We start from the raw sequence: 26,830 nt of genomic DNA, 5'->3' as shown, positions 1-26,830 counted from the left end.
CAACCTTAATTAGTTTATTGTCATACTTGTATGATTTTGAAAATTAATAAAAGAACACATGGTCTGCATATACTTATAGTAAATTTCCAACATGACTGTGACATTTAAACATTGTATGAACTGCCAATGTGGATGATATTTCACACACATACGCGATCTAGTGTGTGTTTGGTGTCATATAGATTCTGCTGAATGCTACAACAAATAAAGTAAAACACAATACAAATAGTGAATGTAAAACAGACTACAGGATCAATGAATCTAGAGCATTTTCAAAACAAATAAAAATGCAGTCATATACCCTTTCTGCTTACTTTATGAACAGAAAAGCACACAGACGAGAACATCAACGGCCTAAAAACATTTGTTTGTTGTAAGGGGTGTTTGTATGAATTTCTTGAACATAGGTCTGTTGGTCTGTGAAGGACATAGACAGGACCAGACCACTGAAGAAAACAAACATTGGTCTAAAGGTTTATCACAGGCCACAAAGAGGACCACGCTAGCTATTGACTCGTTGGTTTGTAGCCCTACAAACTTCCTAAGTACCCTCTTAAAACAGTGGCTATGATAGAAGTTAGGAATTCTTAGGGCTATGAATGTTTCAAGATTAATGGCCCAGGTCCCCTGAATAAAACAAAAATTCCACATATAACTAGTCTGGAGCCTACTGAACTTTAATACATACAGCACACAGAGGTTCGAGAAACCTATTCTAAGCACACAAAGACACATGCTGTACAAGAGACCTATTGTAAACACACAGAGAGACATGAGGTTCGAGAAACCTATTCTTAGCACACAGAGAGACATGAGGTTCGAGAAACCTATTCTAAGCACACAAAGACACATGCTGTACAAGAGACCTATTCTAAGCACACAGAGAGACATGCTGTATGAGAGACCTATTCTAAGCACACAGGTATACAAGCATGAGGTAGAAGAGACCTATTTTAGGCACACTGAGAGATATGAGGTATGAGACCTATTCTAATGACACATACAGGCATGATGTAGAAGAGACTTATTTTAAGCACCAACGAAGACAAGCATTAGGTGCAAGAGATTTATTCCAGGCACAACGGGAGGCACAAGCATGAGGTCCGACAGACCTTTTCTATGCACACAGGGAGACCAGCAGAGGGTACAAGAAAACTATTATAAGCACATGCAGTTATGAGCATGAGGTATGACAGACCGAATCTAAGCACACAGGTGTACAAGCATGAGGTATGACAGACCTAATCTAAGCACACAGGTATACAAGCATGAGGTATGACAGACCTAATCTAAGCACACAGGTATACAAGCATGAGGTATGACAGACCTAATCTAAGCACACAGGTGTACAAGCATGAGGTATGACAGACCGAATCTAAGCACACAGGTATACAAGCATGAGGTATGACAGACCGAATCTAAGCACACAGGTATACAAGCATGAGGTATGACAGACCGAATCTAAGCACACAGGTATACAAGCATGAGGTATGACAGACCGAATCTAAGCACACAGGTATACAAGCATGAGGTATGACAGACCGAATCTAAGCACACAGGTATACAAGCATGAGGTATGACAGACCTAATCTAAGCACACAGGTGTACAAGCATGAGGTATGACAGACCTAATCTAAGCACACAGGTGTACAAGCATGAGGTATGACAGACCTAATCTAAGCACACAGGTGTACAAGCATGAGGTATGACAGACCGAATCTAAGCACACAGGTGTACAAGCATGAGGTATGACAGACCGAATCTAAGCACACAGGTGTACAAGCATGAGGTATGACAGACCGAATCTAAGCACACAGGTATACAAGCATGAGGTATGACAGACCTAATCTAAGCACACAGGTATACAAGCATGAGGTATGACAGACCTAATCTAAGCACACAGGTATACAAGCATGAGGTATGACAGACCTAATCTAAGCACACAGGTATACAAGCATGAGGTATGACAGACCGAATCTAAGCACACAGGTATACAAGCATGAGGTATGACAGACCGAATCTAAGCACACAGGTATACAAGCATGAGGTATGACAGACCGAATCTAAGCACACAGGTATACAAGCATGAGGTATGACAGACCGAATCTAAGCACACAGGTATACAAGCATGAGGTATGACAGACCTAATCTAAGCACACAGGTATACAAGCATGAGGTATGACAGACCTAATCTAAGCACACAGGTATACAAGCATGAGGTATGGCAGACCTAATCTAAGCACACAGGTATACAAGCATGAGGTATGACAGACCGAATCTAAGCACACAGGTATACAAGCATGAGGTATGACAGACCGAATCTAAGCACACAGGTATACAAGCATGAGGTATGACAGACCGAATCTAAGCACACAGGTATACAAGCATGAGGTATGACAGACCGAATCTAAGCACACAGGTATACAAGCATGAGGTATGACAGACCTAATCTAAGCACACAGGTATACAAGCATGAGGTATGACAGACCGAATCTAAGCACACAGGTATACAAGCATGAGGTATGACAGACCGAATCTAAGCACACAGGTATACAAGCATGAGGTATGACAGACCTAATCTAAGCACACAGGTATACAAGCATGAGGTATGACAGACCTAATCTAAGCACACAGGTATACAAGCATGAGGTATGACAGACCTAATCTAAGCACACAGGTATACAAGCATGAGGTATGACAGACCTAATCTAAGCACACAGGTATACAAGCATGAGGTATGACAGACCTAATCTAAGCACACAGGTATACAAGCATGAGGTATGACAGACCTAATCTAAGCACACAGGTATACAAGCATGAGGTATGACAGACCTAATCTAAGCACACAGGTATACAAGCATGAGGTATGACAGACCGAATCTAAGCACACGGGTATACAAGCATGAGGTATGACAGACCTAATCTAAGCACACAGGTATACAAGCATGAGGTATGACAGACCTAATCTAAGCACACAGGTATACAAGCATGAGGTATGACAGACCTAATCTAAGCACACAGGTATACAAGCATGAGGTATGACAGACCTAATCTAAGCACACAGGTATACAAGTAGAAGGCACAAAGGATCTACTCTAAGCACACAGGAAGACAAGCATGAGGTATGACAGACCTAATCTAAGCACACAGGTGTACAAGCATGAGGTATGACAGACCTAATCTAAGCACACAGGTATACAAGCATGAGGTATGACAGACCTAATCTAAGCACACAGGTATACAAGCATGAAGTATGGCAGACCTAATCTAAGCACACAGGTATACAAGTAGAAGGCACAAAGGATCTACTCTAAGCACACAGGAAGACAAGCATGAGGTATGACAGACCGAATCTAAGCACACAGGTATACAAGCATGAGGTATGACAGACCTAATCTAAGCACACAGGTATACAAGCATGAGGTATGACAGACCTAATCTAAGCACACAGGTATACAAGTAGAAGGCACAAAGGATCTACTCTAAGCACACAGGTATACAAGCATGAGGTATGACAGACCTAATCTAAGCACACAGGTATACAAGCATGAGGTATGACAGACCTAATCTAAGCACACAGGTATACAAGCATGAGGTATGGCAGACCTAATCTAAGCACACAGGTATACAAGTAGAAGGCACAAAGGATCTACTCTAAGCACACAGGTATACAAGCATGAGGTATGACAGACCTAATCTAAGCACACAGGTATACAAGCATGAGGTATGACAGACCGAATCTAAGCACACAGGTATACAAGCATGAGGTATGACAGAGCGAATCTAAGCACACGGGTATACAAGCATGAGGTATGACAGACCTAATCTAAGCACACAGGTATACAAGCATGAGGTATGACAGACCTAATCTAAGCACACAGGTATACAAGCATGAGGTATGACAGACCTACTCTAAGCACACAGGAAGACAAGCATGAGGTATGACAGACCTAATCTAAGCACACAGGTATACAAGCATGAGGTATGACAGACCTAATCTAAGCACACAGGTATACAAGCATGAGGTATGACAGACCTAATCTAAGCACACAGGTATACAAGCATGAGGTATGACAGACCTAATCTAAGCACACAGGAAGACAAGCATGAGGTATGACAGACCTAATCTAAGCACACAGGTATACAAGCATGAGGTATGACAGACCTAATCTAAGCACACAGGAAGACAAGCATGAGGTATGACAGACCTAATCTAAGCACACAGGTATACAAGCATGAGGTATGACAGACCGAATCTAAGCACACAGGAAGACAAGCATGAGGTATGACAGACCTAATCTAAGCACACAGGTATACAAGCATGAGGTATGACAGACCTAATCTAAGCACACAGGTATACAAGCATGAGGTATGACAGACCGAATCTAAGCACACAGGAAGACAAGCATGAGGTATGACAGACCGAATCTAAGCACACAGGAAGACAAGCATGAGGTATGACAGACCTAATCTAAGCACACAGGAAGACAAGCATGAGGTATGACAGACCTAATCTAAGCACACAGGTATACAAGCATGAGGTATGACAGACCGAATCTAAGCACACAGGAAGACAAGCATGAGGTATGACAGACCTAATCTAAGCACACAGGAAGACAAGCATGAGGTATGACAGACCTAATCTAAGCACACAGGTATACAAGCATGAGGTATGACAGACCGAATCTAAGCACACAGGAAGACAAGCATGAGGTATGACAGACCTAATCTAAGCACACAGGAAGACAAGCATGAGGTATGACAGACCTAATCTAAGCACACAGGTATACAAGCATGAGGTATGACAGACCTAATCTAAGCACACAGGAAGACAAGCATGAGGTATGACAGACCTAATCTAAGCACACAGGTATACAAGCATGAGGTATGACAGACCGAATCTAAGCACACAGGAAGACAAGCATGAGGTATGACAGACCTAATCTAAGCACACAGGTATACAAGCATGAGGTATGACAGACCTAATCTAAGCACACAGGTATACAAGCATGAGGTATGACAGACCGAATCTAAGCACACAGGAAGACAAGCATGAGGTATGACAGACCGAATCTAAGCACACAGGAAGACAAGCATGAGGTATGACAGACCTAATCTAAGCACACAGGTATACAAGCATGAGGTATGACAGACCTAATCTAAGCACACAGGTATACAAGCATGAGGTATGACAGACCGAATCTAAGCACACAGGTATACAAGCATGAGGTATGACAGACCTAATCTAAGCACACAGGTATACAAGCATGAGGTATGACAGACCTACTCTAAGCACACAGGAAGACAAGCATGAGGTATGACAGACCTACTCTAAGCACACAGGTATACAAGCATGAGGTATGACAGACCTAATCTAAGCACACAGGTATACAAGCATGAGGTATGACAGACCTAATCTAAGCACACAGGTATACAAGCATGAGGTATGGCAGACCTAATCTAAGCACACAGGTATACAAGTAGAAGGCACAAAGGATCTACTCTAAGCACACAGGTATACAAGCATGAGGTATGACAGACCTAATCTAAGCACACAGGTATACAAGCATGAGGTATGACAGACCGAATCTAAGCACACAGGTATACAAGCATGAGGTATGACAGAGCGAATCTAAGCACACGGGTATACAAGCATGAGGTATGACAGACCTAATCTAAGCACACAGGTATACAAGCATGAGGTATGACAGACCTAATCTAAGCACACAGGTATACAAGCATGAGGTATGACAGACCTACTCTAAGCACACAGGAAGACAAGCATGAGGTATGACAGACCTAATCTAAGCACACAGGTATACAAGCATGAGGTATGACAGACCTAATCTAAGCACACAGGAAGACAAGCATGAGGTATGACAGACCTAATCTAAGCACACAGGTATACAAGCATGAGGTATGACAGACCTACTCTAAGCACACAGGTATACAAGCATGAGGTATGACAGACCTAATCTAAGCACACAGGTATACAAGCATGAGGTATGACAGACCTACTCTAAGCACACAGGAAGACAAGCATGAGGTATGACAGACCTACTCTAAGCACACAGGTGTACAAGCATGAGGTATGACAGACCGAATCTAAGCACACAGGAAGACAAGCATGAGGTATGACAGACCTAATCTAAGCACACAGGTATACAAGCATGAGGTATGACAGACCTAATCTAAGCACACAGGTATACAAGCATGAGGTATGACAGACCGAATCTAAGCACACAGGAAGACAAGCATGAGGTATGACAGACCGAATCTAAGCACACAGGAAGACAAGCATGAGGTATGACAGACCTAATCTAAGCACACAGGTATACAAGCATGAGGTATGACAGACCTAATCTAAGCACACAGGTATACAAGCATGAGGTATGACAGACCGAATCTAAGCACACAGGTATACAAGCATGAGGTATGACAGACCTAATCTAAGCACACAGGTATACAAGCATGAGGTATGACAGACCTACTCTAAGCACACAGGAAGACAAGCATGAGGTATGACAGACCTACTCTAAGCACACAGGTATACAAGCATGAGGTATGACAGACCTAATCTAAGCACACAGGTATACAAGCATGAGGTATGACAGACCTAATCTAAGCACACAGGTATACAAGCATGAGGTATGGCAGACCTAATCTAAGCACACAGGTATACAAGTAGAAGGCACAAAGGATCTACTCTAAGCACACAGGTATACAAGCATGAGGTATGACAGACCTAATCTAAGCACACAGGTATACAAGCATGAGGTATGACAGACCGAATCTAAGCACACAGGTATACAAGCATGAGGTATGACAGAGCGAATCTAAGCACACGGGTATACAAGCATGAGGTATGACAGACCTAATCTAAGCACACAGGTATACAAGCATGAGGTATGACAGACCTAATCTAAGCACACAGGTATACAAGCATGAGGTATGACAGACCTACTCTAAGCACACAGGAAGACAAGCATGAGGTATGACAGACCTAATCTAAGCACACAGGTATACAAGCATGAGGTATGACAGACCTAATCTAAGCACACAGGAAGACAAGCATGAGGTATGACAGACCTAATCTAAGCACACAGGTATACAAGCATGAGGTATGACAGACCTAATCTAAGCACACAGGTATACAAGCATGAGGTATGACAGACCTAATCTAAGCACACAGGAAGACAAGCATGAGGTATGACAGACCTAATCTAAGCACACGGGTATACAAGCATGAGGTATGACAGACCTAATCTAAGCACACAGGTATACAAGCATGAGGTATGACAGACCTAATCTAAGCACACAGGTATACAAGCATGAGGTATGACAGACCTACTCTAAGCACACAGGAAGACAAGCATGAGGTATGACAGACCTAATCTAAGCACACAGGTATACAAGCATGAGGTATGACAGACCTAATCTAAGCACACAGGTATACAAGCATGAGGTATGACAGACCTAATCTAAGCACACAGGTATACAAGCATGAGGTATGACAGACCTACTCTAAGCACACAGGTATACAAGCATGAGGTATGACAGACCTAATCTAAGCACACAGGTATACAAGCATGAGGTATGACAGACCTACTCTAAGCACACAGGAAGACAAGCATGAGGTATGACAGACCTAATCTAAGCACACAGGTATACAAGCATGAGGTATGACAGACCTAATCTAAGCACACAGGTATACAAGCATGAGGTATGACAGACCAAATCTAAGCACACAGGAAGACAAGCATGAGGTATGACAGACCTAATCTAAGCACACAGGTATACAAGCATGAGGTATGACAGACCTACTCTAAGCACACAGGTATACAAGCATGAGGTATGACAGACCTAATCTAAGCACACAGGTATACAAGCATGAGGTATGACAGACCTACTCTAAGCACACAGGAAGACAAGCATGAGGTATGACAGACCTAATCTAAGCACACAGGTATACAAGCATGAGGTATGACAGACCTAATCTAAGCACACAGGTATACAAGCATGAGGTATGACAGACCTACTCTAAGCACACAGGTATACAAGCATGAGGTATGACAGACCGAATCTAAGCACACAGGAAGACAAGCATGAGGTATGACAGACCTAATCTAAGCACACAGGTATACAAGCATGAGGTATGACAGACCTAATCTAAGCACACAGGTATACAAGCATGAGGTATGACAGACCGAATCTAAGCACACAGGTATACAAGCATGAGGTATGACAGACCGAATCTAAGCACACAGGTATACAAGCATGAGGTATGACAGACCGAATCTAAGCACACAGGTATACAAGCATGAGGTATGACAGACCTACTCTAAGCACACAGGTATACAAGTAGAAGGCACAAAGGACCTACTCTAAGCACACAGGTATACAAGCATGAGGTATGACAGACCTAATCTAAGCACACAGGTATACAAGCATGAGGTATGACAGACCTACTCTAAGCACACAGGAAGACAAGCATGAGGTATGACAGACCTAATCTAAGCACACAGGTATACAAGCATGAGGTATGACAGACCGAATCTAAGCACACAGGTATACAAGCATGAGGTATGGCAGACCTAATCTAAGCACACAGGTATACAAGTAGAAGGCACAAAGGATCTACTCTAAGCACACAGGTATACAAGCATGAGGTATGACAGACCTAATCTAAGCACACAGGTATACAAGCATGAGGTATGACAGACCTAATCTAAGCACACAGGTATACAAGCATGAGGTATGACAGACCTAATCTAAGCACACAGGAAGACAAGCATGAGGTATGACAGACCTAATCTAAGCACACAGGTATACAAGTAGAAGGCACAAAGGATCTACTCTAAGCACACAGGTATACAAGCATGAGGTATGACAGACCTAATCTAAGCACACAGGTATACAAGCATGAGGTATGACAGACCTAATCTAAGCACACAGGTATACAAGCATGAGGTATGGCAGACCTAATCTAAGCACACAGGTATACAAGTAGAAGGCACAAAGGATCTACTCTAAGCACACAGGTATACAAGCATGAGGTATGACAGACCTAATCTAAGCAAACAGGTATACAAGCATGAGGTATGACAGACCGAATCTAAGCACACAGGTATACAAGCATGAGGTATGACAGACCTAATCTAAGCACACAGGTATACAAGTAGAAGGCACAAAGGATCTACTCTAAGCACACAGGTATACAAGCATGAGGTATGACAGACCTAATCTAAGCACACAGGTATACAAGCATGAGGTATGACAGACCTAATCTAAGCACACAGGTATACAAGCATGAGGTATGGCAGACCTAATCTAAGCACACAGGTATACAAGTAGAAGGCACAAAGGATCTACTCTAAGCACACAGGTATACAAGCATGAGGTATGACAGACCGAATCTAAGCACACAGGTGTACAAGCATGAGGTATGACAGACCGAATCTAAGCACACAGGAAGACAAGCATGAGGTATGACAGACCTAATCTAAGCACACAGGTATACAAGTAGAAGGCACAAAGGACCTACTCTAAGCACACAGGTATACAAGCATGAGGTATGACAGACCTAATCTAAGCACACAGGTATACAAGCATGAGGTATGACAGACCTAATCTAAGCACACAGGTGTACAAGCATGAGGTATGACAGACCGAATCTAAGCACACAGGTATACAAGCATGAGGTATGACAGACCTAATCTAAGCACACAGGTATACAAGCATGAGGTATGACAGACCGAATCTAAGCACACGGGTATACAAGCATGAGGTATGACAGACCTAATCTAAGCACACAGGTATACAAGCATGAGGTATGACAGACCTAATCTAAGCACACAGGTATACAAGCATGAGGTATGACAGACCTAATCTAAGCACACAGGTATACAAGCATGAAGTATGGCAGACCTAATCTAAGCACACAGGTATACAAGTAGAAGGCACAAAGGATCTACTCTAAGCACACAGGTATACAAGCATGAGGTATGACAGACCGAATCTAAGCACACAGGTATACAAGCATGAGGTATGACAGACCTAATCTAAGCACACAGGTATACAAGTAGAAGGCACAAAGGACCTAATCTAAGCACACAGGTATACAAGCATGAGGTATGACAGACCGAATCTAAGCACACAGGTATACAAGCATGAGGTATGACAGACCTAATCTAAGCACACAGGTATACAAGCATGAGGTATGACAGACCGAATCTAAGCACACAGGTATACAAGCATGAGGTATGACAGACCGAATCTAAGCACACAGGTATACAAGCATGAGGTATGACAGACCGAATCTAAGCACACAGGTATACAAGCATGAGGTATGACAGACCGAATCTAAGCACACAGGTATACAAGTAGAAGGCACAAAGGACCTAATCTAAGCACACAGGTATACAAGCATGAGGTATGACAGACCGAATCTAAGCACACAGGTATACAAGCATGAGGTATGACAGACCTAATCTAAGCACACAGGTATACAAGCATGAGGTATGACAGACCTAATCTAAGCACACAGGTATACAAGCATGAGGTATGACAGACCTAATCTAAGCACACAGGTATACAAGCATGAGGTATGACAGACCGAATCTAAGCACACAGGTATACAAGTAGAAGGCACAAAGGACCTACTCTAAGCACACAGGTATACAAGCATGAGGTATGACAGACCTAATCTAAGCACACAGGTATACAAGCATGAGGTATGACAGACCTAATCTAAGCACACAGGTATACAAGTAGAAGGCACAAAGGACCTACTCTAAGCACACAGGTATACAAGCATGAGGTATGACAGACCGAATCTAAGCACACAGGTATACAAGCATGAGGTATGACAGACCTAATCTAAGCACACAGGTATACAAGCATGAGGTATGACAGACCTAATCTAAGCACACAGGTATACAAGTAGAAGGCACAAAGGACCTACTCTAAGCACACAGGTATACAAGCATGAGGTATGACAGACCTAATCTAAGCACACAGGTATACAAGCATGAGGTATGACAGACCTAATCTAAGCACACAGGTATACAAGCATGAGGTATGACAGACCGAATCTAAGCACACAGGTATACAAGTAGAAGGCACAAAGGACCTACTCTAAGCACACAGGTATACAAGCATGAGGTATGACAGACCTAATCTAAGCACACAGGTATACAAGCATGAGGTATGACAGACCTAATCTAAGCACACAGGTATACAAGTAGAAGGCACAAAGGACCTACTCTAAGCACACAGGTATACAAGCATGAGGTATGACAGACCTAATCTAAGCACACAGGTATACAAGCATGAGGTATGACAGACCTAATCTAAGCACACAGGTATACAAGTAGAAGGCACAAAGGACCTACTCTAAGCACACAGGTATACAAGCATGAGGTATGACAGACCGAATCTAAGCACACAGGTATACAAGCATGAGGTATGACAGACCTAATCTAAGCACACAGGTATACAAGTAGAAGGCACAAAGGACCTACTCTAAGCACACAGGTATACAAGCATGAGGTATGACAGACCGAATCTAAGCACACAGGTATACAAGCATGAGGTATGACAGACCTAATCTAAGCACACAGGTATACAAGTAGAAGGCACAAAGGATCTACTCTAAGCACACAGGTATACAAGCATGAGGTATGACAGACCGAATCTAAGCACACAGGTATACAAGCATGAGGTATGACAGACCTAATCTAAGCACACAGGTATACAAGTAGAAGGCACAAAGGACCTACTCTAAGCACACAGGTATACAAGCATGAGGTATGACAGACCGAATCTAAGCACACAGGTATACAAGCATGAGGTATGACAGACCTAATCTAAGCACACAGGTATACAAGTAGAAGGCACAAAGGACCTACTCTAAGCACACAGGTATACAAGCATGAGGTATGACAGACCGAATCTAAGCACACAGGTATACAAGCATGAGGTATGACAGACCTAATCTAAGCACACAGGTATACAAGTAGAAGGCACAAAGGACCTACTCTAAGCACACAGGTATACAAGCATGAGGTATGACAGACCTAATCTAAGCACACAGGTATACAAGCATGAGGTATGACAGACCTAATCTAAGCACACAGGTATACAAGCATGAGGTATGACAGACCGAATCTAAGCACACAGGTATACAAGCATGAGGTATGACAGACCGAATCTAAGCACACAGGTATACAAGTAGAAGGCACAAAGGACCTACTCTAAGCACACAGGTATACAAGCATGAGGTATGACAGACCTAATCTAAGCACACAGGTATACAAGCATGAGGTATGACAGACCTAATCTAAGCACACAGGTATACAAGCATGAGGTATGACAGACCGAATCTAAGCACACAGGTATACAAGTAGAAGGCACAAAGGACCTACTCTAAGCACACAGGTATACAAGTAGAAGGCACAAAGGATCTACTCTAAGCACACAGGTATACAAGCATGAGGTATGACAGACCTAATCTAAGCACACAGGTATACAAGCATGAGGTATGACAGACCGAATCTAAGCACACAGGTATACAAGTAGAAGGCACAAAGGACCTACTCTAAGCACACAGGTATACAAGCATGAGGTATGACAGACCTAATCTAAGCACACAGGTATACAAGCATGAGGTATGACAGACCTAATCTAAGCACACAGGTATACAAGCATGAGGTATGACAGACCGAATCTAAGCACACAGGTATACAAGTAGAAGGCACAAAGGACCTACTCTAAGCACACAGGTATACAAGTAGAAGGCACAAAGGATCTACTCTAAGCACACAGGTATACAAGTAGAAGGCACAAAGGATCTACTCTAAGCACACAGGTATACAAGTAGAAGGCACAAAGGATCTACTCTAAGCACACAGGAAGACAAGCATGAGGTACAAGAGTCTAAGCACACAGGCAGAAACAATGGGTACAAGAGACCTGTTCTAAGCACACAGGCAGAAACACTCGGTACACGACACCTGTTCTAAGCACACAGGCAGACACACTCGGTACACGACACCTGTTCTAAGCACACAGGCAGACACACTGGGTACAAGAGACCTGTTGTGAGAGAGTGGAGAGCAGCCAGATGACATGGAGGAAGAACTTACATTCATACATCGTGAATACAGGTTGATCTTGTTGCTCTGATACTTTTTCACAGTTTCTTCCATCTGAAAAACAAAAAAGATGGAAATGTCACTTTGTTTACCTGAAGTCGACATGTTAAGCAAACACGGGCACATAGAAGGGCAGCATTTTTATTTGTTGTGTTTCTCATAGCCCAACCAAACCTTCTAATTTTGTTGCTGACACCCCCCCAAATATTTTGGTTTCCATTTTAAAACCGTGGACTCATATCTGAAATGTGCCGCTTCATTATACAACATGAATAATCTGTCTGAAACTCTTTCATCAGTTGCTGCCTAAAGTCCAAAGAGCACAAGAAATTGTAATAAATGAGAATCAAGAATCTTTAGTAAAACTTTTTTCATTTTTTTGTATTTATTCCAGACTTACTGACCCATGTTCAGAATTTGGTGGCTACATTCAGAAAACGATGACCTAAGTGAGATATTCAGCAGCTGTTAACCCCTGCTTTGCATGGTGACTTTCTCAACTGGGAGTACCAAACGAAAGATGATTTTGATAAGTCTAACATTGCATCGAGGTCTGGAATTGATTCTTTGTTAACCCTTTGGAAAACATAGAAATGACAAAATGGTTGCTATAGATAACAGGTGACCTTTTGCAGTTATTCATTGTGTAACTGTATTTCAAGTGTATTCCATTACACATGTTGACAATCAGTTGGCGTGGAAGGGATAGGAATCTTGCTTCATCTAGACTGAAAGTTCTCCAATAGTAACTTTATGCATGAAAACTAGCTAGAACATACAGCTTTCTTTTTGGCAGTCTGGGCTTCATTGAACTTCTTGACGTCGTCCAACTGCTTCAGGAAGTTGGCAGCTGCATCCTGGTGGATCTGCACCATCTTCTCCATCTCCTCCTTCAGCTTGTTCCAGGACCTCTCCAGAACTCTATAATAAGACACTGAGATGTCTCCAGAACTCTACAAGACACTGAGATGTCTCCAGAACTCTATAACAAGACACTAAGACTTCTCCAGAGCTCTTTCACAAGACACTGAGGCTTCTCCCGAACTCTACAACAAGGTACAGTTACTTCTCCAGAACTCAACAAGACACTGAGACTTATCCAGAACTCAACAAGACACTGAGACTTATCCAGAACTCTACAAGACACTGAGACTTCTCCAGAAATCCATAACAAGACACTGAGACTTATCCAGAACACCATAACAAGACACTGAGACTTATCCAGAACTCTATAACAAGACACTAAGACTTCTCCAGAGCTCTTTCACAAGACACTGAGGCTTCTCCCAAACTCTACAAGGTACAGTGACTTCTCCAGAACTCCATAACATGACACTGAGACCTCTCCAGAACTCAACAAGACACTGAGACTTCTCCAGAACACTATAACAAGACACTGAGACTTATCCAGAACTCTACAAGACACTGAGACTTCTCCAGAAATCCATAACAAGACACTGAGACTTCTCCAGAACTCTATAACAAACCACCTAGACTCCTCCAGAGCTCCTTACAAGGCACTCAGACTTGTAAAACAGGATATTCAGACTTTCTACAAGAAGATACTCAGACAGTCAACAACAAGAAACTCAGGCAGTGAAAAACATGATGTTCATACACCCTAGGACAAGGCATTACCCATCTTACCTCAGCTTGTTCCAGGAATGTTCCAGAACCCTAGAACAAGAAGATACACTTATTCTTCACAACAACACTCTCCAACACTTTACAAGAAAAGCCACAGATGGTCAATACCAAGACCCTCAGACAGCCAACAACAAGACACTGAGATATTTTTCACCAAACCCATACACTCTACAAAAAACTGAGATGCTCTACAATAAGACAAGAAGCTCAGAGTCTCTAAAACAAAATGAAACATTCACTTTACAAGAAAATTACTCTTGGATAATCTAGAACAAGACACTCTAGAACTGAAGAACAAGACACTCATGCAGTCACTCTAGAATAGGACACTCAGTCACTCTAGAACAAGATAATCAGTCACTCTAGAACAAGACATTTATTCACTCTAGAAGAAGACACTCAATCACTCCAGAATAAGACATTTAGTCACTCTAGAACTAGACATGTAGTGACTCTCTAACAAGATATTCAGTCACTCTAGAACAAGACACTCAGTCACTTTAGAACAAGACATTCAGTCACTCTAGAACAATCAAGACATTCAGTCACGAAAGAACAAAACATGCAGCTATTCTAGAACAAGACCCTTTATGTCTGTAAGAAATAAATATGTTTCTCATCATTGTCCGTTAGTGTGTCACTATCACATGTTTTCCTACTGCATTGACTGTCACTATTACTGCAAGCACTGTCAGTGTCTGTAAGAAATAAATATGTTTCTCATCATTGTCCGTTAGTGTGTCACTATCACACGTTTTCCTACTGCATTGACTGTCACTATTACTGCAAGCACTGTCATATTGTCATTGACTGTGTACTGCCACATTTTGTTCGCTACTGTCTTTGTTGTGATTTCTATTGATTTCAACACAAAATTGCATGTACAATATTGAATTATTTCCTTGTCATTTATGGACTTATTTCCGGTCAGCTGATTGTTGCAGCTCGGGAATGTTGAACAACATAACTATGGAAACAATCGAACACTCAGTTGCTATGGTGATGGATGGCATAGATAATAAGATGTCAACCCAGAAGGTCAAGTGTTTTGTTTTTTTGTGGTATTTTTAATTCACTTTACTTGGTTACAGTTCAACAGGATATATGGGTAGAATAGAATGTAGTAACAAATTGCATAGTAGGAAGGCTGACGGTACGATATGTTTCGTATTGGACATGTCTGGATTAAACAGTACAGCTGATACATAGGTGATACAGCGAATGCAAGAGGTTTGTTTCTAGTTACACGATTGCAGCAATGACATTCCATTTTCTGTTGAAGTTTTTCACGTTGACGGTTTTCTTTTCGATAAATTTCTCTGTCTCATAAACGTCCCATAATAATGCTCTGTAGATTGTGAAGCTGGGTTTGTGTCCTCTTATGTTCTTAACGAAAATGTGGCGCTTTGCTAATAGAATCATGTCGTTGGGTAAGTGGTTTCCACTGCAACACAACCGAAAATTGAGGTTAGACATTTCGTACATTTTGCCAAGAAACTGGGTTATGAAATTGCTAAATTCAGCCCAGAACATTTGGACGATTGGGCACTCAAGATATACACGGGAATTATTCTTGCTGGCTCTCAGCCACATGATGCACATAGGTCATTATCTACCAATTGTGTAAAAATTTATATTGAAAATCTAAAAGTTTCGTGTCTTTCGAGGATTGTCTATACAGTGAATACATGCTTTTCCAATTCAACAACTCACTTGGTTCTCTGTTCCATTTGAGACACACATTCGGAATGTTATAGTCAGATATGAAATTGTCGTAAAATATCCTTGAGCCTTTACTAGGTTTAATCAAATTGTTCCAAGGAGAACACATAGATATCTTCAATATATTCAAATTGTTTTTTGTTCGTATTACGTTTGGATGCAACCTTAAAAAATGGGTTAACAAAACATACTGATTTCTAATCCATCCTCGTGTATGATACAAAATGGTCATTTATCAGACTTTTTTGATAATGAAAGGGGATGTAGACAGGGTGATCCCATCTCTCCATATTTATTCTTATTGGTAGCAGAAATACTAGGAATAATGATCAGAGACAACAGTAATATAAAATGGAATTGTGTTAAACGACATCGAACATACTATTGGTCAAAATGCAGATGACACTGAATTGTTTTTGGACAGATCTGAAAGTTCTCTTAACGAAGCTATGAAAACTTTGCTCTCTTTTTACAAAATGTCAGGTTTGAAAATAAATATAGACAAAACAAAAGCAGTATGGATAGGTTCATTGGCAGGTAGTCAAACAGTTTTATCTCACGATTATAGTGAGTGAGTGAGTGAGTGAGTTTAGTTTTACGTCGCACTTAGCAATATTCCAGCTATATGGCGACGGTCTGTAAATAATCGAGTCTGGACCAGACAATCCAGTGATCAACAACATGAGCATCGGTCTGCGCAATGGGGAACCGATGACATGTGTCAACCAAGTCAGCTAGTCTGACCACCCGATCCCGTTAGTCGCGTCTTACGACAAGCATAGTCACCTTTTATGGCAAGCATGGGTTGCTGAAGGCCTATTCTACCCCGGGACCTTCACGGGTCTCTCACGATTATAAGCCACATTGGCATAATGGTAACTTTGACATATTGGGAATCAAATTAAACGCTCAATTAGAAGACCTATGGGCAATCAATACAAAGAAGAGAAAATATAAAAAGAATTTTATGTATATGGAGAAAACGTAATTTAACGATTGGAAAAATAACCATCATAAAAACTTTAGCTTTATCCACGATGGTCCACATATTCTCATCTCTCCCTAATCCCCCAAAATCATTTATTACTGAATCAAACAAGTTTATATTTTACAAGTTTATATGGAATGACAAAACTGACAAAATAAAATGAACTAATTTAGTGCAAACGTACGAAGAAGGTGGTCTTAGAATGGTCGATGTGAAAATCTTTGATGACTCATTAAAGCTTTCATGCTTGAAGAGATACATCTCTAATTCTAAGAACTATGATCCTGCTGGTTTCCCTTTGCAAAACCTTCTTCTCCTAGGAGCCAATATTTCTACACACTATAAAGTCAAAAATCCATTTTGGAAAGACTCTCTTGATGCTTGGCCGAGATATGTTAAAAGATATTCATGTAATAATAACGATATTAACGAAATACTCATGCAACCACTATGGCTAAATCACCAGTGTAACCAGTCAAGCTTCATCATTCATAACTGGATTAAATGTGGAGTAGTTTGTATTAAAGATATTTGTAATGACCACAGCTTTCTAACTTTTGAAGAACTTAAAACAAAATCTGGCATCAAGGGTACTGTCCTTGACTTTAATCGTGTTATCCTTAGTATACCAAAACAGTGAAGGTCAAGTGGTTTACAAACTCTGTTCACAACAATATATGGTTGTCTGTTGTTGCCAAAGTCAATCACCAAACATGACCCATCTTCTGTTGAAGTATGGGGGGTGTATCAACAATATTTCAGTCATGTGCCTCCTCATGAAGGATACAATCAGAGGCTGGCTTACTCAGTCATACACACATTAGCTCACATAAGAACTCACAAATAACAATATGAATTCTCAGAAAATTACTGACAAGATTACTTACAAATTTCTGACTTTGTCAACACAGTCAGATGCCCTACAAGGTGAGAAAATAAGGCCACACTAATTTCACCAATGGACAAGAAGAAAAGACTCTCAAAAACAATACACTCACACAATCGTAGTTTCACCCATGGACAAGAAGAAAAGACTCTCAACAACGATATGCTCAGACAATTGTAGCTTCACCAATGGACAACAAGAAAAGACTCTCAACAATGACATGCTCAGACAATGGTAGTTTCACCAATGGACAAGAAGAAAATACTCTCAATAACAATACGCTCAGACATTGGTACTTTCAACAATGGTTACAAGAAAAGACTCTCAACAACAATACGCTCAGACAATGGTAGTATCACTAATGGACAACAAGAAAAGACTCTCAACAACGTTATGCTCAGACAATGGCAATTTCACCAATGGACAACTAGACAAGATTCTCCAGAATGATATGTTCAGACAATGGTAGCTTCACCAACGGACAACTAGAAAAGACTCTGATCAACGATATGCTCAGACATTGGTAGTTGCACCAATAGACAACAAGAAAAGACTCTCAACAACGATATGCTCAGATAATGGTAATTTCACCAATGGACAAGAAAAGACTCTCAACAACAATATGCTCAGACAATGGTAGCTTCACCAATGGACAACTAGAAAACACTCTCAACAATGACATGCTCAGACAATGGTAGTTTCACCAATGCACAAGAAGAAAATACTCTCAATAGCAACACGCTCAGACATTGGTACTTTCAACAATGGTTACAAGAAAAGACTCTCAACAACAATGCGCTCTGACAATGGTAGTGTCACCAATGGACAACAAGAAAAGACTCTCAACAACGATATGCTCAGACAATGGCAATTTCACCAATGGACAACTAGACAAGACTCTCCAGAATGATATGTTCAGACAATGGTAGCTTCACCAACGGACAACTAGAAAAGACTCTGATCAACGATATGCTCAGACATTGGTAGTTGCACCAATAGACAACAAGAAAAGACTCTCAACAACGATATGCTCAGACAATGGTAATTTCACCAATGGACAAGAAAAGACTCTCAACAACAATATGCTCAGACAATGGTAGCTTCACCAATGGACAACTAGAAAATACTCTCAACAATGACATGCTCAGACAATGGTAGTTTCACCAATGCACAAGAAGAAAATACTCTCAATAGCAACACGCTCAGACATTGGTACTTTCAACAATGGTTACAAGAAAAGACTCTCAAAAACAATGCGCTCTGACAATGGTAGTGTCACCAATGGACAACAAGAAAAGACTCTCAACAACGATAATCTCAGACAATGGCAATTTCACCAATGGACAACTAGACAAGACTCTCCAGAATGATATGTTCAGACAATGGTAGCTTCACCAATGGACAACAAGAAAAGACTCTCAACAACGATATGCTCAGACAATGGTAGTTTCACCAATGGACAAGAAAAGACTGACTCTACAACAATACGCTCAGACAATGGTAGTTTCACCCATGGACAACTAGAAAATACTCTCAACGATGTGCTCAGACATTGGTAGTTTCACCAATGGACAACAAAAAAACGACTGATTGTACAAAGATATGCTCAGACATTGGTAGTTTCACCTATGGACAACACGAACAGACTGACTATACAAGAATACACTCAGACAATGGCAGCTTCATCCATGGACAACAAGAATGAATCCCCAAAACGATATGCTCAGGCAATGGTAGCTTCACCAATGGCCAACAAGGAAAGACTCTCAATGATATGCTCAGACATTGGTAGTTTCACCAATGGTTACAAGAAAAGACTCTCAACAATGATACACTCAGACAATGGTAGTTTCATCCATGGAGAACAAGAAATGATTCTCAACAACGATATGCTCAGACAGTGGTAGTTTCACCAATGGACACAAGACAAGAGTGACTACAACAATACGTTCAGACAATGGTGTTTCACTCATGGACATGAAGGGAACACATTTTATGTTTTTCTGTTTTTTATTTTATTCTCAAAAGAAGTGATGGCCAAGCTCAAATATGTGTCATTCCAATAATGCGATATAAAGTACAGACAAATTTTTCAGATAAATTTCATGAATTACAGTATTTCAGTTCAAATTACTTATCTAATTTATCTGATCACCTACCCTGTTTCTTCTTTGAGCTTCATGTTTTTCTCTAGTTTCTGTAAATCTTTTGAGTACCTGTTCTCTGCCTCATACCTGCAACACAAAACAGACTGAAATCTCAGCAGAGTGGGCTACTGCTGTCTAGAGTGAGTGAGTGAGTGAGTGAGTGAGCGAGTGAGTGAGTCAGGCACTCAGCAATATTCCAGCTATATTGAAGCAGTCTGTAAATAATCGAGTCTAGACCAGACAATCCACTGATCAACAGCATGAGCATTGATCTGCACAATTGGGAACCAATGACATGTGCAAACCATGTCAGCGAGCCTGACCACCCGATCCCATTAGTTGCCTCTTACGACAAACATAGTTGCCTTTTATGGCAAGCATGGGTTGCTGAAGGCCTATTCTTCCCCGGGACCTTCACGGGTATTCTACCCCCGACCTTCATGGGTATTCGACCCTGGGACCTTCACAGGTATTCTACCCCAGGACCTTCATGGGTATTCTACCCCAGACCTTCACGGGTTTTCTACCCCGGACCTTCACAGGTATTCTACCTCGGACCTTCACGGTGCTGCTGTATAGAGTGATTACGGGTGACTTCATACAACTGATGAGTTTGATATATAATGAGATGGTAATAAGTACGTAGGTAGTACACTGTGGTTGTTTGTGATAACAATACAAGACGGCATGTGGAAGTCAGATGGACGAGGGCAGTGTGGGTGGATTACTGGCAGCTGTACTTTTATTTGGTGGTGACAGGCTGAGGATATGAAATCACCTGATTCTCATGGTGTGGTTTCGAATCTCAGATGAGACTCAAACTAAGACAATTTCTAGAATCTGCACTTTACTAAGAAAGTAAACTTGGACAAAGTACTGTGACTGTGTACAATCCACCAAGCTGTGACTGTGTACAATCCACCAAGCTGTGACTGTGTACAATCCACCAAGCTGTGACTGTGTACAATCCACCAAGCTGTGACTGTGTACAATCCACCAAGCTGTGACTGTGTACAATCCACCAAGCTGTGAATGAGTACATCAGTAGAATGAGAAAGCCACATTAAACTCAATGCACCTTGTGTGGCAGTGCAAGTTGTATGATGTCGAATGAGTTGAGAAAAAAAGTAGGGGAACTGGGACAATGTATGATTTTTGAAACTGGGAGATGTGTGGGTCTCTTTAAATGCTGATACAATAATAATGGATGTTTTGAGAATGCATCACCACATGGATTTCAAACAAATCACAGCTGTTTGTTCAGTTATCCCCCTTGTTAGGTGACTGGAGTATGACATGAAAATTTCAGGTTTACAGCTTTCAGTCAGTTACTAAGCATGTGATTTGACCCTGAAACCCTGACCATGCACGGATGCAAGAAAATTATCAGGAAATACAGTGATTTATTGACCTGTCTGAAAAAGTCAGGACACCTCCTGCACGTGTAGGAGGCTCCAACATTGTGCACATGCTTCCCATGCATTGTGTTTGCATGTGGTGATGACGTGAAATGATGCTGCATACACAAGATGAATGTCATTGTAATGTTCCGCCTAGGCTTTTCTTTCTATCAGACTTCAAAGTTCAAGTTCCCTTATTTTTTTAAGAGTATAGCACGTTCCATTGAGACTGATATTCAATGTTCAATGATAAAAAAGTACCATTGCCTTGAGCAAGTACTAGTTGCTAGGATATGTACACTACATAGATCTCCTATAATATCCTCTGTCAGCCTTCATCCAGGCAACTGGGCAGGTGATATTTCATATTTATTGGAACACAAATCTATCTGTCACTAGCACTAAGAAAATTAAAATCACACAATTCCATTTGGACAGCTGTGAAGCGTAACATATACTTTCCTAGCAAAAGAAAGCTATCAGACACTACTTCAATCCTTGTTCTGAAGGGTCTGGTAAAGAAAACTATCAGACACTACTTCAATCCTTGTTCTGAAGGGTCTGGTAAAGAAAGCTATCAGACACTACTTCAATCCTTGTTCTGAAGGGTCTGGTAAAGAAAGCTATCAGATACTACTTCAATCTTTGTTCTGAAGGGTCTGGTAAAGAACAGATGTTTTCGGACACCATTGTTTCATAGCACAAACACAACTGCTTCTCACTAACTTTTCATGTTGCTTAGGATTCTGTGCAATGTTCAACGACGTATACTTGACAGCGTTTAGAGTGAGTGAGTGAGTGAGTTTAGTTTTACGCCGCACTCAGCAATATTTCAGCTATATGGCGACGGTCTGTAGACAGCGGTTAGATGTTGAGTTGTAAGCGCTAGTGACAGATAAACAGGTAGCTCTCTCAAACTGATATGATTAACCTAGAATAGCATAGATAAAATAGAAATAGAAACAGACATATTTGAGGCAGTTACACATTAACATTTAACATTTGCTAAATAGACAGTTAATTTTCATAGTAAGTTCAAATTTCATTGCTTGTAGGTATATTTTGCATTTCTCATTACATAAAAAAGTGGATTTCAAGTTTAGTTGGTTAAAATGATATTTCAAGTTTTGTTGGATGAAAGTAAATATTTTTGTAAGTTATAGTTAATTTTCCACTACGTACTAACCCTGGTCTAGAGTACACTATCACAACAATATGATTAATGTCTGTTTGACGATCACATTACTCTTCAAAACACCTGCTTGAAATGATATATGTTTAATCACTTGACACTTGACAGGGTCGTAGTGTAAGTGAGACAGATAGCCTCTTACTAGTCGTGTCATATTGGTTTACTGTTCACTTCACTCAAGTGTTCTCGTCACTCTCTCCAGAAGCAGTCCTTACCAGCTAACTGTGCTGATTAGTCACTGTTTTATGGACATTCTGTGCATATGATTAATGATGGGCCTTCTGTACACATCAATGTATATTTACAATGGGCCTTCTGTACACATCAATGTATATTTACAATGGGCCTTCTGTACACATCAATGTATATTTACAATGGGCCTTCTTTACATGTCAATGTATATTTACAATGGGCCTTCTGTACACATCAATGTATATTTACAATGGGCCTTCTGTACATGTCAATGTATATTTACATTGGGCCTTCTGTACACATCAATGTACATTTACAATGGGCCTTCTGTACACATCAATGTATATTTACAATGGGTCTTCTGTACACATCAATGTATATTTACAATGGGTCTTCTGTACACATCCATGTATATTTACAATGGATCTTCTGTACACATCAATGTATATTTACAATGGGTCTTCTGTACACATCAATGTATATTTACAATGGGCCTTCTGTACACATCAATGTATATTTACAATGCGCCTTCTGTACACATCAATGTATATTTACAATGGGCCTTCTGTATACATCAATGTATATTTACAATGGGCCTTTTGTCCATGTCAGTGTATATTTACAATGGGCTGTCTGTACACATCCGTGCATATTTACAATGGGCCTTCTGTACACATCCATGTATATTTACAACGGGCCGTCTGTACATATCAATGTATATTTATGATCCTGTAGTTGAAAATACATCTGTGGTGTCCAAATCTTTTAAGAGGGGTTTCATAAATTGAAAGAACTTGTCCCCAGTCCTCAATGTGAACAAAATATGTTTAAACTAAACCATTTTGCAATTTATAAAAATTACCAAATTCAATATTTTCTTGCATCCAGGAACCAACAGTGGCAGGTTTCAAGAGACCATGGGATTCTATGTTGGCAGGGTTGACGGCTTCAGTGGAACATGAAGTGACTTACCTTTGTTTCAGGTATTCTTCAAATTCTTTACACATATGACGGCCATCTTTCATTCGCTGAGCTAGGGCCTCAAACCCAGCAGTACTGGTGAAGCTCGAGCCCTGCGAATATAAAGTCAGATAACCATGATTTCATGAATATAATTTCAGTACTGTAGGGAAATTTCAAACTACTCTTTATCCTGTAGATAACAGATGGAACTATTTCACAATATGTGTTGGCTCCCAGCAGGAGATGCATCACTAGGATTTGTCCACCTAAACATAGTAGACTGTAGGAAACATCAGTCATCATTTCAACAGTCAAACTGTTGAAATGGCCATGGGATTAGCAAGAAAGGAAGGTCCAACTGACAGAAAGACAGGTCCAACTAACACAAGAATAGGAATCAGACACACGACAATACAGGGATTATACACACAACAATATAGGGATTATACACACAACAATACAGGGATCATAAACACAACAATACAGGGATTATTCACAACAATACAGGGATTATTCACAACAATACAGGGATTATACACACAACAATACAGGAATTATTCACACAAAAATATAGAGGAATTATTCACACAACACTATAGAGGAATTATTCATAATCCAATACAGGAATTATAACACTAAAATATGGGAAATACAGACACTACAGTATAAGTTATAACGTTGTGTCGAGGGAACTCCTCTGGCTCGGTGAATACAACCTTACGAGGGACTGATAAAACCCCATATTTCCCTTGACACAATGTGATAACGCATTTATCTAGCTGAATGTTTTCACTAAATCAAAACAAAACAACATGCATTGAATTGACTTGTGTTTATATACGTGAGATGCCACTGTTTGACCTCAATGCACCGTATGTTACTAAAGGCTTTTCTCACTTTGTGTCATCACTGATGCGTACCGGGGTGACATGACTCTCGTAGCAGGCCGGGATTACACGACTTTTATACTCCTGCTTGCGGATCGTGATGGATGTATATGGTATTTTATCAGAGTCGCGTGGACCAATCAAAACTTGACATTCTTACATGAGGCTAGATAATGCATTATATCCACATAGCAGATATGATGTAAATATGAATTCTAAAACACTTATTGAAACTTAATTGTCTCAATATTAATTAAATGATTTCCCCACCCCCATCCCCCACCCCCCATTGATGAGAGGATCTCACCATCATATATATGTAAGTATCTATTATAAGAATATACAAACTCATTTACAAAAAATATTCTTACACTATTGAATAATATATTAACAAAAACCAATTGACCAAAGATATCAGTGTTCGAAATTAACCTTTTCAAATCTTTTACATGGTAGCAGCATTTTTCCTATTGCTTAAAATACCTGATATTATCAGTGAGTGAGTGAGTGAGTGAGTTCAGTTTTACGTCCCACTTAGCAATATTCCAGCTATATGGCGGCGGTCTGTAAATAATCGAGTCTGGACCAGACAATCCAGTGATCAACAACATGAGCATCGAACTGCGGAATGGGGAACCGATGACATGTGTCAACCAAGTCAGCGAGTCTGACCACCCGATCCCGTTAGTCGCCTCTTACGACAAGCTTAGTCACCTTTTATGGCAAGCATGGGTTGCTGAAGGCCTATTCTACCCCGGGACCTTCACGGGTCTGATATTATCAGTTGATAGCTTGTTGGGTATCTCCTCATACTGGTGTTATCAAGCAATCAATAAGGAATTACTTTACTTGTACACATCTAGAAATGATCTTCTCAGTCACGATTATGTGATTATTGCAAGACTCAGATGCTACGATGAGCATTTTTTTACAAGCAAACATGCACAAGTGCAAATGCAAGGTAGCAAGTTGTTGCTACCGTGCGTTTTTTCAGGATGCAAAATAGGATTTTGAACAGAAATTTGCTACCTGAAAGTATTAATTTCAAAGATCTGCAGAAGTAGTATAGGGAATGATAGTCCGAAAACACTTTTCAAAAACCCCTCTAAAAAGCCTCATTTACTAAATGAGGCTTTGGTGGGACCCTTAGCTCTTGCTATTATTGCCCCTACTACAAAGCCACGCCATCACGTTTACCGTGACTTGGCAGGCGGTAACACTGTGCCGTACGGTACGATCAATAATTCTTCTCTTACAAACCCCCTACCCGGCCCACCCCTCAAGTAGTACAAGTTAGGTTCGTCGGCTTTCATATCCACTTTATCTATGTTGTAAGTTTTGACTGACCATATAGGATCGGTGGCTCGCTTACGGCTATCGCCCTCGTGTTCCCCCGGCTGGTATAGATACCTAACTAAGGCCCTATCTGGTATCTGTTTCTCCTTTCCACGCAATGGAGCGGACGACTCTGCTAACACTGATTTTAGTTTGATAGCGTCTGCCGGTTTCTTACCAGTGAGCCGGGTTACTTCATGGTTGATTGCCGACACAACCTCGGGTAACCTCGCTACCCATTCAGTCGATCGTTTTCCAGTGGTTGTCATCTCCCTAGCATACTGATGACCGAACAAGCGCTCAGCCAAAGTCCTATT

At 40.8% G+C, this 26,830-nt stretch overlaps 1 protein-coding gene across 4 annotated transcripts in view; it reads right to left on the bottom strand.

Annotated features, from left to right (window-relative positions):
• Window positions 1-26,830, bottom strand: part of LOC137260483 (proline-serine-threonine phosphatase-interacting protein 1-like) — a 100,363-nt gene that overhangs the window by 27,393 nt on the left and 46,140 nt on the right. For all 4 annotated transcript variants that reach the window (XM_067798151.1, XM_067798150.1, XM_067798148.1 and 1 more), the window contains exons 2-5: window positions 24,301-24,401; window positions 20,557-20,631; window positions 13,934-14,075; window positions 13,146-13,208 (exon numbers count right to left, since the gene is read on the bottom strand). In XM_067798151.1, the coding sequence (XP_067654252.1) occupies window positions 13,146-13,208; window positions 13,934-14,075; window positions 20,557-20,631; window positions 24,301-24,401 (381 nt within the window). The remainder of the gene's footprint in view (window positions 1-13,145; window positions 13,209-13,933; window positions 14,076-20,556; window positions 20,632-24,300; window positions 24,402-26,830) is intronic.

Source organism: Haliotis asinina, chromosome 13 (genome assembly GCF_037392515.1).
Source record: "Haliotis asinina isolate JCU_RB_2024 chromosome 13, JCU_Hal_asi_v2, whole genome shotgun sequence".
Taxonomy (NCBI): domain Eukaryota; kingdom Metazoa; phylum Mollusca; class Gastropoda; order Lepetellida; family Haliotidae; genus Haliotis; species Haliotis asinina.
This window is presented reverse-complemented; position numbering and strand designations above follow the sequence as displayed.